Source organism: Cetorhinus maximus, chromosome 18, assembly GCF_964194155.1.
Source record: "Cetorhinus maximus chromosome 18, sCetMax3.hap1.1, whole genome shotgun sequence".
Taxonomy (NCBI): domain Eukaryota; kingdom Metazoa; phylum Chordata; class Chondrichthyes; order Lamniformes; family Cetorhinidae; genus Cetorhinus; species Cetorhinus maximus.
In genome coordinates, this window is record NC_135896.1 from 39,755,362 (window position 1) to 39,769,070 (window position 13,709).

Sequence of the window (13,709 nt, forward strand, 5' to 3'; positions counted from 1 at the left end):
GACCTGAAACATTAACAGTTTTTCTCTCCACAGATGGTGTCAGACCTGCTGAGCATTTCCAGTATACAGTGTTTTGATTTTAGATTTCCAGCATCCGCAGCATTTTGTCTTTGTAATACAGTTTGTTGTTGTCCCTTACAATCAATTCGCCAGAGCTGACATGTCGGAACCGTTAGTTTTCCAATGAGCTGCAATTCCGATTCTGTGAAACCTCCAGGCGATGCAAGAGACTCCCAACACCGGCAGATAGACTGGCGCATGCGCAGGTGTCAACAGCCGTCAGCATGTCATTGTGGCGGCAGTGCGCAGACGCAGACTACAGAAGCCAGCCACTGAGGTTTCTGTGATCCACGCGCCAAACGGCTGTTGCTTGTGCGCCATGATCCGGAATCTGGTGGCGCAGCAAATCCAGGACTGGTTCACCATCGGCAAAACGGTTACGGGCGTCGAACTGTTAGGAGGAAATCGGGCTTCATTTACGGCTGATGTCTCGAGCTCAGCTGCGGGGCAGTGCAACCCAGAGCCTGAAACCCCCCAAGCGAAGCGGTGAGAATCAACCTGCGTGTCGACAGACACCGCGTGTGGGCAAGGGCCGGGGCTCATGGTGGCTCCGTGTACGTTATCAGCACCTGCTCCATGTGAAGAGGGATAAATGTTTACTGCTCCAACACTAGGATCCAGATTCCAGATAGACGGACACACAAAAACTGTGGTTATCTTTATTGACATTTCTACCTTTCTATTTCAGATATTAAATTTGTTGGATGTATTTCCAAGAAATAAATAAATTAGTTTGAAAGTACTGAGCGAGGAGGAGCAAACTTCATCCCAAGAAAGTGTATCTTTTTAAATGTGCCCCCACCCCCTTTATTTTGTTCTTTCTATGTAAAGATTTTGTGGCCCTGTGGATAAAACTTTGCAAATGGTGGCTGTGTAATTGAGCTGAATATTGTGCTGGTGAGGAGCAAATGTTTTAATAGTTCACAGAGAGATATGAAGAAAGAACTTAAATTTGTTTAGCATCTTTCTGCCCTTGGGTTGTCCCAAAGTGCCAATTAGACTTTTGAAGTGTAGCCATTGTTGTAGAGAAATTTGACAGTCATTGCAGAAGGTAAGACATTCTAATGTGTACAGACCTGGTAGGTTAGTGTCACTATATACTTTAGTTTGTTGTTGGGTTCCAGATTTTAAGAAATATGTTGTATGCCAACAGTTTTTCTGTTTACTATGCAAGGATGACAATTTTTTTCAAATTACTGCTTTTTTGCTTAATGTATTTCATGCATAAACTTTAGCTGAGAACGAGGCTTGCATTGCAGATCTTGGTCATCTGAAAGGATTGATAGCAAAGCATGAGAACTCAAACTTTTTTATTCATTCTTGGGATGTGGGTGTACCTGGTAAAGCCAGCATTTATTGCCCATCCTTAATTGCTTTTGAGAAAGTGGCGGTGAGTAGCCTTCTTGAATAGCTGGAGTCTGTGTGTTGCAGGCACACTCTTTAAGTGCTGTTTGGGAGGGAGTTCCAGGATGGAGAGGCTACATATATATCCAAATCTGGATAGTGTGTGTCCTAGAGGGCAATTTGCAATGGTCGTGTTTCCATGTGTCTGCTATCCCTGTTCTGCTAGGCAGTAGAGGTCCTGGGTTTAGAAGGTGCTGTTGAAGAAGGCTTTGTGAGTTCCTGCAGTGAATCTTGCAAATGGTCTTGCTGTCAAGTTACATGGAAACAGGAGTAGGCCATTTTGCCCCTTGAGTTGGTGATTGATCTGTGACCTAGCTTCGTATACTGTACTTTCCTTTGCTGCATGTTGCTTAATAACTTTGGGCTGCAAAAATCTATCAATCTCAGTCTTAAAATTAACAATTTATCCAGCATCAGTTGCCATTGGTGGAAGAGTGTTCCAAATTTTTACCACTCTTTGCGATGAGAAGTGTTTCCTTATTTTTCCTCCTTTTAAAAAGTCTGGCTCGAATGTTTCTGCACCCTGGTCCTAGACTCTGGGCTTATCTCAATCCATCATTTCTGATCCCCTTAATATTATGACAACCTCAATAAAATCACCCCTTAACCATAAATTCTAGGGAATATAACCCTAGTTTGTTTAATCTTTTCTGTAGTTTAAGCTTTGGAAGCCAGGTGCCATTCTGGTAAATCTATACTGCACTCCTTCCAAAGTGGATATATCCTTTCTAGAGTGTGGTACCAAGAACTGCTCACAGTATTCCAGGTGTGGTTAAACCAGGGCTTTGTATAGCTGAAGGGTGACTTCTCTGTTGTATTTTCATCCTTTAGATATAAAGGTTAGTATTCAATTAGCCTTTTTAATTACTTTCTATACTTGTTCTGATATCTCATTGATCTTTATACCTGAACCCCCATGTCTCTTTGGACCTCCACTGGTTTTAGCTGTTCACCATTTAGAAAGTCTCCTTTTTAGGTTCAGAATGGATGACCTCATTTGTCTACATTCATATCTGTTTTCCATAGTTTTGCCCATTCACTTTTATGCTTCCATCTATACTGCTTATAACGCTTCCTATTTTTGTGCCATTGGCAAATCTGGATATGTGGCTTTCCATTCCATTGTGTAATTTGTTCATGAATGCAGTGAATAGTTGAGGCCCCAGCACAGATCCTTGTGGGACACCACTAGTCACATCTTGTCAATTAGCGTGCTTGCAAATTATCTTTACTCTTTTGCCTTTTGCTCAGTTTCCTAACTAGGTCAATAATTTGCCTTCAATTCCATGATCACCAACTTTGGTGAACAATCTCTCTTGTGGGGGAGCTTTATCAAATGCTTTCTGGTCATTTAATCACCTCTTGCTGGTGGTTGAGGTTGAGGTGCCAGTCAAGTGAGTGGCTTTGTCCAAGGATATTGTTGAGTTTCTTGCATTGTCTTGAAGCTGCACTTATCCAGGAAAGTGGAGGGTATTCCATCACACACCTGACTTTTACCTTGTGGATGGTGAAAATACTTTGGGGAGTCACTCACTGCAGAATACCCAGGCTCTGACTTGCTCTTGTAGCCACCTGAATGTTGACCAGGCTTTGCTGCTTGTGGGCACAGACTGCCTCATTATCTGAGGAGCTGCAAATGGAATTGAACACTGCATTTGTCAGGGAATATCCCCACTTCTGACCTTGGGAAGGTCATTAAAGCAGCTGCAGGTGTTGGGCCTAGGACACTACCCTGAGGAACTCCTGCAGTGATTGCCTGGGGCTTTGATGATTGACCTCCAACAACCATCCCAACCATTTTCATTTGTGCTTGGTATGACTCTAGCCAGTGGGGCGGTTGCCCCCAATTCTCAGAGATCTCACTTTTGCCAGGGCTCAAATTCTGCCTTGAAGTCAAGGACAGTCACTCTCTCCTCAACTCTGGAAGTTGCTCTTCTGTCTGTGCTTTTAATCAAGGCTGCAATGAGGTCTGGATGAGAGTTGTCCTGGCAGAACCCAAACTGAGCAATTTACTAAGTGCCACTTGATAGCACTGCTGATGACACCCTTCATCACCTTGTTGGTGACTTAAGAGTAGACTAGACGCTAAGTGGCTGGATTTGTTTTGTGCTGCTTTTTGAGAGCAGGACATACCTGGGCAATATTCCACATTGTCAGGTGGATGCCAGTGTTGTAACTGTGCTACAATAGCTGGCTAGAGGCGCGGCTAGTTCTGGGGCTCAAATCTTTAGCACTACAGTCAGGATATTGCCAGGACCCATAGCCTTGCTGTAACCAGTGTGCTCAGTCGTTTCTTGGCATCATGTGGAGTGAATCCAGTTGCCTGAAGACTGACCTTGTGATGGTGAAGATCTTGGGAGGAAGCTGAAATGGATCATCCAGTTGGCACTTCTGACTGAAGATGGTTATGATTGCTTCAGCCTTGTCTTTTGCACTTGTACTGGGTTCTGACATCATTCTTGATAGGTATGTTCAAGGAGCCATCTCTTATTCATTGTTTAATTGTCCATCACTATTCACAGCTGGCTGTGGCAGGATCACAGAGCTTTGATCTGGTTGTGGGATCTCTTAGTTCTGCTTATACCATGCTGCTTCCATTGTTCAGCATACATGTCCTGTGTTACAGCTTGGCATGTCATTTATGGTACATTTGGTGCACTTGGCATACTCTCCAATGTTCCTCATTGCCATCAGGCCAGGGGATCAAGACTGGATCAATGTGAGAGTGAAGGATATACCAGGACATGAGGCTACAAATTATGGTGGAATACAATTCTGCTGCTACTGATGGCTCATGTCACCTTTTGGATACTCAGTTTTGAGCTGTTAGACCTTTTTATGTATCTATCCCATTTAGCAAGGCATAAGTGCTACACAATGCGATTGAGGATGCCCTATGTTGAAAGTTCGTAACGACCGTGCAGTGGGTGCTTACCAGTACTGTCATGGATAGGTGCACCTGTGACAGGTAAATTAGTGAGGATGAGACCCAGTGGGTCTTTCCTTGTTTGGTTCTGTCACCACCTGCTGCAGGCTTAGTTTAGCAGCTCAGTCAGTAATGATGCTATCAAACCACCCTTGATGGGCATTAAAGTCTCCCATCCAGTGTACATTGTGTCCTTGCTTCCAAGTGCTGTTCAACATGGAGGAGTACTGACTCATGTACTGAGAAGGGGCAGTAGGTGATAATCAACAGGAGGTTTCTTTGCCTCTGTTTAACCTGATGGCATGACACTTCATGCAGCCCAGATTCAATGTTGAGGACTCCCATGGTCACTTCTTACTGATTGTATACCACTTCGCTGCCATCTCTGGTGGATCTATACTGTTGGTGAGAAAATGCATATTCAGGGATGGTGGTGGAATCTTGGACATTGGCTGAAAGCTATTATTCTGAGTATGGTTGTCAGGCTGTTGCTTGACTAATCTGTGGCAGAGCTCTCCAATCTTGGCACATGTCATCAGATGTTAATGTGGAGGATCAGCTGGGCTGGGTGTGTCTTTTTCATGTTTGATGCCTAGATTGATACTGGGTGGTCCATCTGGTTCTATTTTTCTACCTTTATGTAGTGGTTAGAAACAACCAAGCTAGGCTACTTCAGAAGGAAGATAAGAGTCAACCACATTGTGAGGATCTGTGATCACATACAGGTCTAAGGACAGCAGATTTGCTTTGAGCAATACTGGTAGACCAGGTCAATTTTTATGACAATCTGTAGTTTCATGGTCATAACATAAGTAGGAGGAGTAGGCCATTTGGCCCCTCAAGCCTGACTTGCCATTCAATAAGATCATGGCTGATCTGCCCCAGGCCTCAACTCCACTTTCGTGCCAGCTCCTCATAGCTCTCAACTCCCCGATATTTCAAAAATCTATGCACCTCTTCTTTAAATACTCTGTGATCGAGCCTCCACAACTCTGGTATAGTGAATTCCAAACATTCACTACCCTCTGAGAGAAGAAATTCCTTTGCATCTCAGTTTTAAATGAGTGTCCCCTTCTTATTCTATAACTATGTCCCCTGGTTTGAGTTCCCCCCACTAGTGGAAACGTTTTCTCAACATCTATCCTGTCAAGCCCCCTCAGAATCTTGTATGTTTCAATAAGATAACGCCTCATTCTTCTAAACTCTAATGAATAAAGGCCTAACCTGTTCAGCTGTTCTTGATAAATCAACCCCTTCATCCCAGAAATCAGCCAAGTGAACCTCTTTTGAATTGCCTTCAATGCCAGTACATTCTTCCTTAAATATGGGGACCAAAATTGTACACACTACTCCAGGTGCGGCCTCGCCAACACCCTAAACAGTTGAAACAAGACTCTTATTTTTAAACTCCAACCCCCTAGTAATACAGGCCAAAATTCCATTTGCCTTCTTAATTACTTGCTGCACTTGCATGCTAACTTTGTGTTTCATGCACAAGAACACCCAGATCCCTCTGTGCTGCACCTCTTTGGAGTCTCTTTCCATTTAAATAGTGGTTTGCCTTTTGATTCTTCATACCTAAGTGCATGATCTCACACTTTCCTACATTAAACTCCATCTGCCAAGTTTTTGCCCATTCACTTAACCTATCTATATCCCCTTGCAATTCCTTATGCCCTCATCACAACATGTCCTCCCACCTATTTTTTTATCGTCAACAATATTTGGATACATTATGCTCTGCCCCCTCCAAGTCATTAATATAGATAGTATATAATTGAGGCCCTAGGACTGATCATTGTGTCACTCCACTAGTTACGTCTTTCCAACCTGAAAAATACCTATTAATCCCGACTCTGTCTTCTGTGTGTTAACCAACCCTCAATCCATGCTAATACGTTACCCCCAATACCGTGAGCTCCTATCTTTTGCAATAACCTTTTATGTGGCACCTTATCGAATGCCGTCTGGAAACCCAAATATGCTACATCTACTGCTCTCCTTTTATCAACTCTGCTTGTTATTATCCTCAAAGCACTCTAGCAAATTTGTCAAACATGATTTCCTGCACACAAAACCATGTTAACTGTTTGATTGCGTTAAGCTTTTATAAATGTCCTGCTATTTCTTCCTTAATAATGGACTCTAGCATTTTCCCAATGACAGATGTTAGGCTGACTGGCCTATGTTTTCCTGCTTTTTATTTCCCTTCTTGAATAGGGGCGCCACATTAGCAGTTTTCCAATCTGCTGCGACCCTCCTGGAATCCAGTGAGATCTGGAATATTTTGACCAATGCCTCCACCATCTCTGCAGCCACTTCCTTGAAAATCCTTGAATGCAGGCCATCAGGTCCTGGCGACTTGTCTGCCTTTAGTCCCATTGGTTTGTAAAATACTTCGTCCCTCGTGATAGAGATTGTTACAAGATCTTTCCTTCCATTAGCCCCTTGCTTATCTGATATCCTTGGGATGTGTCCTCCACTGCGAAGACCGATGCAAAATATTGGTTTAAATTATCTGTCATTTCCCTGTTCCCCGTTATTAATACTCCAGTCGCATATTCCAAGGATCCCACATTCACTTTAGCCACTCTCTTATATACCTGTAGAAGCTCTTGCTGTTTTTATATTTCCTGCCAACTTACTTTCAGCAATTTTCTCCCTCTTTTTATTAGCTTTTTAGTCATCTGCTGCTGGTTCCTAAAAAAATTCCCAATCCTCTTGCCTACCACTGGTTTTCGCCACTTTGTTTGCTTTAGTTTTTGATTGGATACTCTCCATGATCACCTTTGTTGACCACGGGTGGTTCCTCATCGAGTCCTTCTTTTTGACGGGGATAAATTTTTGCTGAGCGTTATGAAATATCTGCTTTAATGTCTGTCACTGCTCATCCACTGACCTTCCCCTTAGACTATTTTACCAGCCCGCTTTAGACAACTCTTTCTTCTTACCTCTGTAATTGCCCTTATTTAAATTGAAGACACTGGTTTGAGACCCGAGTTGCTTGCCCTCAAACTGAATTTGAAACTCTACCGTGTTGTGATCGCTACCCCCTAGAGGATCCTTAACTATGCTATCTCTTATTAATCCCACTTCATTACACATTACTAGATTTAAAATAGCCTGCTCTTGGGTAGGGTCTGCAACATATTGCTCTTAAGGAACAATCCTTGATGACTCTACAAATTCATCTTCCATGTTACCCCTGCCAATCTGATTTGTCCAGTCAGTACGCAGATTAAAATCACCCATGACAACTGTAGTGCCCATCTTACATGCCTCCATTATTTTTCGATTTATACTTTGTCCTATAGTGAGGCAACTCTTCAGGGGCCTATGAATGACTCCCACCCGTGACTTCTTCCCCTTGCTTTTCCTTATTTCCACCCAAACTGATTTCACATCACGATCTATTGCACCTATATCACTACTCTCACTGCATTGATATCTTCCTTTATTAACAAAGCTACCTTTTCCTTTTTGCCTATTTTTCTGGAATGTCGAATACCCTTGAATATTGAGTTCCCAGTCTTGGTCACCCTGCAACCACATCTCTAATAGCCATCAAGTTACATTAATTTATTTCTATTTGTGCCGTCAACTCACCTATCTTGTTACAAATGCTGCCTGCATTCAGATAAAGATCTTTAAGCTTTGACTTTTTACCATTATTTCTCATTCTGGTTCTAATTTCTGCTGCCCTCTTCTGCCCTATATTTTCTGCCCCTTTCTGTCACACTTTGATTACTTCACTACCTTGCATCTCTGCTCTCTCGTTCCTTTTTGATTTTTTTAAACTTCCCTTCAATTGAACCCCCCCCCTACTAATGAGTTTAAAGTCCTATCTACAACCCTAGTTATACAATTCGCCAGGACACTGGTCCCAGTATGGTTCAAATGAAGCCCGTCCCAACGGAACATATCTCTCCTTGCCCAGTACTGGTGCCAGCGCCCCATGAATCGGAACCCATTTCTCCCACACCAAACTTTGAGCCATGCATTTGCCTCTCTAATCTTATTTACCCTATGCCAATTTGCACGTGGCTCAGGTAGTAATCTGGAGATTAATACCTTTCTGGTTCTGCTTTTTAATTTAGCCCCGAGCTGCTCGTAGTCCCTCAGCAGAAACCTCTTTCCTAGTCTTACTTATGTTGTTGGTACCTATGTGGACCACGACAACTGGATCCTTCCCCTCTCACTTCAAGTTCCTTTCCAGCCCAGAAGAGATGTCCTTAACCTTGGCACCAGGTAGGCAACACAGTCTTCGGGACTCTGTCGCTGCTGTAGAGAACAGTGTGTATTCTCCTAACTATGCTATCCCATATTACTATTTAATTTCTCTTTTCTCTCCCCACTTGAATGGTTCTCTGTACCAAGGCGCTGTGGTCAGTTCGTTCATCCTCCCTGCAGTCTGTGCCCTCGTCCACACCGGGAGCAAGAACCTTGTACCTTTTGGACAAGGGCACTGGCTGAGGCTCCTCCAAAGCTAAATTCTGGATACCCATACTGCCTCGCTAGCAGTCATACCCTCCTGTCCCTGACCACGGTCCCAATCTGATGTAATTAATCTAAGAGGTGTGACTGTCTCCTGAAACAGTGTCCAGGTAACTATCCCCCTCCCTGATGTATCGCAGTGTCCGCAGCTCGGACTCCAGCTCATCAATTCTGAAGTTCCTCGAGCAGCCAACAATTGCTGCAGATGTGGTCACCGTGGATCACACTGATGTCCACCAGATCCTACATGGTGTAACACATTGCCTGCTCAGCCATCTCTATTCTATTTAATTAATTACTTTGGATGTTAAATATTTAAGAAGTGAATTTCTTAACTGTACTCTTCAGTTGTAATAAAGTCTCCTGATTTAAACCACTTGGCCAATCAAAAGAGACACGGAAGAGATACCCACCAATCACCTACCTGTTTTCCTTTGATTTCACACTTCGGCTCTGACAGGTAGAAACAGATTGAAGGGGCTCTAGCTGCCGGTTTTTATCTGCCACCGTTGCTGCCCTTCTCGTGCAGGTCTGCTCTCCGTCACCATTACTGAAACTAGTTTTTTATTCTGGATTTATTTATTGAACTGGATTTGAATTCCCCCATATGAACTGGATCCTTGGGACTTAAATTGAAAGTGTACTGGTACGAATGCTTTGTCTATGGCATGTAATTGTCGCAAGCCATAAGGAATGCAAGTGGTTTGTTGACCTTTATTACGAAGGGATTGGAGTAAACAAACATGACTGTCATGACATAAGGCCATGGTGAGACTACACCGGGAGTGCAGTGTACAGTTTTGATTTCCTTATCTAAGGAAAGATATATTTGCCTGGAGGGAGTGTAATTAAGATTCAGTAGACTGATTTCTTGGATTGGCAGATTGTTCTATCCGGAGAAATTGAGTAGACTAAGCCCATATTCCCTAGTTGAAAATAATGAGAGGTGATCTCTTTGAAATGAAATTCTTAAGGAGCTTAACAGGGCAAATGAATTTGAAACATTTTCAGAATAAGGGGTTGCCATGATATAGAACTGAGGTGAGCAATGTTTTCACTTAATTCAAAGATTCACGACCCTTTCTGTATTCCGGAGGGATGCATGTTTGTTGAGTATACTCAAGCCAGAGTTTAAGGAATATCAGGATAGAGTGAGAGAATGCTGTTCGGGTAGATCAGCTATAACCTTATTGAATGACACAACAAGCTCAAAAGGCTGAATAGCCAACTCTTTCTCATGTTCTTATAACTAGATGAACCAGAGTGGAATCAAGTGAAGGCAACCACATGGAGTTTGTTGAAGGAGAGAGATAGCAGAAGGATGGTATGGTCGACTGTGGTAAGGCTGCACTTGTGGTATTGAAGAAAATTTTCTGTATTTGATCATGGGCTGTGAACATCACTGGCAAGGCCAGCATTTATTGCCCATTCCTAATTGTCCTCAAGATAGTGGTGAGCTGCCTTCTTGAACAGCTGCAGTCTGTGGGTACTTCCACATGCTGGGTAAAGAGTTCAGGATTTTGACCCAGTGATGGTGAAAGAGTGACAATATATTTCCAAGCCAGGATGGTGTATGATTTGGAAGGGTACTTGGATATAGTGGTGTTCCCATGCATTTGCAGCCCTTGTCACTTTTGGCAATAGAGGTTGAAGGTTTTATGGGTGCTGTCAAAGAAACCTTGGTGAGCTGCTGCAGTGTATTTTATAGATGATACACACTTCAGCCACTATGCAATGGTGGATGTAGTGCCAGTCAAGCGCACTGCTTTGTCTGGGATGACATCGAGCTTCTGGAATGTTGTTGGAGCTGTAGTCATCCAGGCAAGTGCGGAGCATTCCATCACTGGCCTGAATTGTGCCTTGTAAATGGAGGACAGGCTTTGGGGAGTCAAGAGGTGATTTACTTGCCCCAGAATTCCCAATCTCTGACAAGACGCAGTATTTATATGGGTGGTCCACTGAAGCTTCTGGTCAGTGGTAACTCCCAGGATGTTCATTAGGGAATTCAGTGATGGTAGTGGGTGGGAATATGGTTAGATTCTCTCTTGTTGGACGATTGTCTGGCATTTGAGGCGTGAATAGAAACATAGAAAATAAGAGCAGGAGTAGGTCATTTGGCCCTTCAAGCCTGCTCTGCCATTCAGTATGATCATGACTGATCCTCTATCTCAACACCATACTCCTAATCTCTCCCCATACCCTTTGACGCCTTTAGAGACCATAAATCTATCTGTTTCCTCCTTAAATTTATTCAGTGACTTGGCTTCCACAGCCTTCTGTGGTAGAGAATTCCATAGGATCACCATCCTCCGAGTGAGGAACTTTCTCCTCATCTCAGTCCTAAATGGCCTACCTCGTATCCTGAGACTGTGACCCCTTGTTCTAGACCCCCCAGCTAGAGGAAACATCATCCCTGCATCCAGTCTGTCCATCCCTGTCAGAATTTTAAAATGTTTCAATGAGAACCTTTCTCTTTCTTCTAAACTCTAGTGAATACAGGCCTAGCTGGCCCAATCTCTACTTATACGGCAATCCTGCCATCGCAGGAATCAGTCTGGCGAATCTTCTCTGCACTTCCTCTGTGGAAATGGAATGTTACTTGCCACTTATCAGTCCAAGCCTGAATGTTGTCCAGGTCTTGCTGTGTGTGGACATGGACTGTTTTGTTATTTGAGGAATTATGAGTGGGACTGAACACTACAAGCATTCCCATCTCTGACCTTATGAGGGAGGAAAGGCCTTTGAGGCAGCTGAAGATAGCTGGACACGACCCTGAGGAATTGCAATGTCCTGTGGCTGAGATGACTGGCCTTCAAAAACCACAACCATCTTCCTTTGTGCTAGACATTACTCCAGCCAGTGAGATTTTTTTTCTCTGAGGGTAGAGAGTCTTTGGAACTCCCTTCCTCAAAAAGTGGTGGAAGCAGAGTATTTGAATATTTTTAAGGCAAAAATAGATTATTGATAAACAAGGGGGTGAAAGGTTATCGGGGGTAGGTGGGAGGTTACAATCAGATCAGCCAGGATATTATTGAATGGTGGATCAGGCTCAAGGGGCCGAGTGGCCTCCTCCTGTTCCTAATTTGTATGCTCGTATGTTACTTTTACTAAGGCTTGGCAGCACACACAATCAAATGCTGATGTCAGGAAGAGTCACACTCTCCACACCTCTAGAATTCATCAAAACTAAATTACAGTCTGGTGCTGAGGGTCCTTGTGGAACTCAAACTGAGTATTGGTAAGCAGGTTATTGTTGAGTAAGTGCTACTTGATGGTACTTTCGGTGACACTTTGTATCACTTTGCTGATGATTGAGAGTAGATTGATGTGCTTGAGATTGGCCTGATTTGATCTATCCTAATTTTCGTGGAAAGGACATACCTGGGCAAATTTTCCATGTTGCTGGATAGATGCTAGTGTTGTAGTTGTATTGGAACAGCTTGGCTATGCTATGGGCATGGGGAGTTTTGGACAAGTTTTCAACGCAACAGCCAGGATGTTATTGGGGCCCATAGGCTTTCCTGTGTATTTGATATAGAATGGTTACAGGACAGAAGACGACCATTTGGTCTGTCGTGTCTGCAAGAGCAACTCACCCAGTCCCATTCTCGCATTTTGCCTGCAGCCCTCCAAATCTTTACTCTTTGGGTAATTATCCAGTTCCTTTTTGAAAGTCTTGATTGAATCTGCCTCCACCACACTCTTAGGCAGTGCATTCCAAATTTTAACCACTTACTGCATAAAATGTTTTTCCCCATGCTGCTGTTGCTTTGTTTGCCATTCACCCTAAATCAGTGCCTTCTGCTTCTCTATTCTTCAGTCAACAGGAGGTTTCTCCCTGTCTACTCTGTCCAGACCCCTCATGATTTTGGATGCCTCGATCAAGTCTCTTAATAGTCTCCAAGGAGAACAGTCACAGCTTCATCCCTGGAACCATTCTCGTGAACTTTTTCTGCACTGTCTCTAATGCCTTCACATCCTTCCTGATGTGCGATGAACTGGGCACAGTATTCCAGTTGAGGCCGAACTCGTGTTCTAAAAGCGTTTCTCCGAACTTGCTTGCTTTTGTACTCTCTGTCCTGGTTTATAAAGCTCCGGATTCTGTACGCTTTAATTACCACTTCATGCTTCTCTGCATTAAATTTCATCTGCCAATTTCTCTGGCCTGCCCTCTTGAAGTTTATTACTATCCTCTTCACAATTGGCAATGCTTCCAAGTCTTGTCATCTGCAAATTTAGCAATTTTGCCCAGTATACCAAAGTTTAGGTCATAAATATATATCAAGAAAAGTAGGGGCCCTAAGACCAGCATGTAAGGAGCCCACTACATACGTTCCTCCCGACCAAGGAACAGCCATTCCCGACTTCTGTGTTTTCTGTTACTCAGCCAAGTTTCTATGTTACTGCTGTCTCTTTTATTCAATGGGCTTTGACTTTGCTGATAAACCTGTTATTTATTTATTTTTTTGAAATTTTTTTACATGTGGCACTTTATCAAATGTCTTTTGGGAGCCCATGTATACTATATCAACCTCGTTACCCTCATTAGCCCTCTCTGCCTCATCAAAAACTCAAGCAGGTTAGTTAAATATGATTTGCCCTAACAAATCTGCTGGTTTTCCTTAATTAATCTACATTTATCCTAGTGACTGTTATTTTAACCCAGATGATCATTTCTAAAAGCTTTCCTACCACTGATTTGGAACTGATTGGCCTGTAGTTGTTGTGTATTCTCTTACACTCTCTTTTGAACAATGGCATAAAATTTACAATTTTCCAGCCCTGTGGCATCATTCCAATGTCTAAGCAAGACTGGAAGATTATG

General features: G+C 43.1%; 1 protein-coding gene across 4 annotated transcripts in view; it reads left to right on the forward strand.

Moving 5' to 3' along the window:
• The first annotated feature begins 347 nt into the window (after nt 1-347).
• The window catches only part of tdrd9 (tudor domain containing 9), a 223,383-nt gene continuing 210,021 nt past the window's right edge, over nt 348-13,709 (forward strand). For all 4 annotated transcript variants that reach the window (XR_013579459.1, XM_078562446.1, XM_078562447.1 and 1 more), the window contains exon 1: nt 348-546. Coding sequence is in view for 3 of the 4 variants with exons in the window: in XM_078562446.1 (XP_078418572.1) it covers nt 486-546 (61 nt within the window). In the remaining variant the exon portion in view is untranslated. The remainder of the gene's footprint in view (nt 547-13,709) is intronic.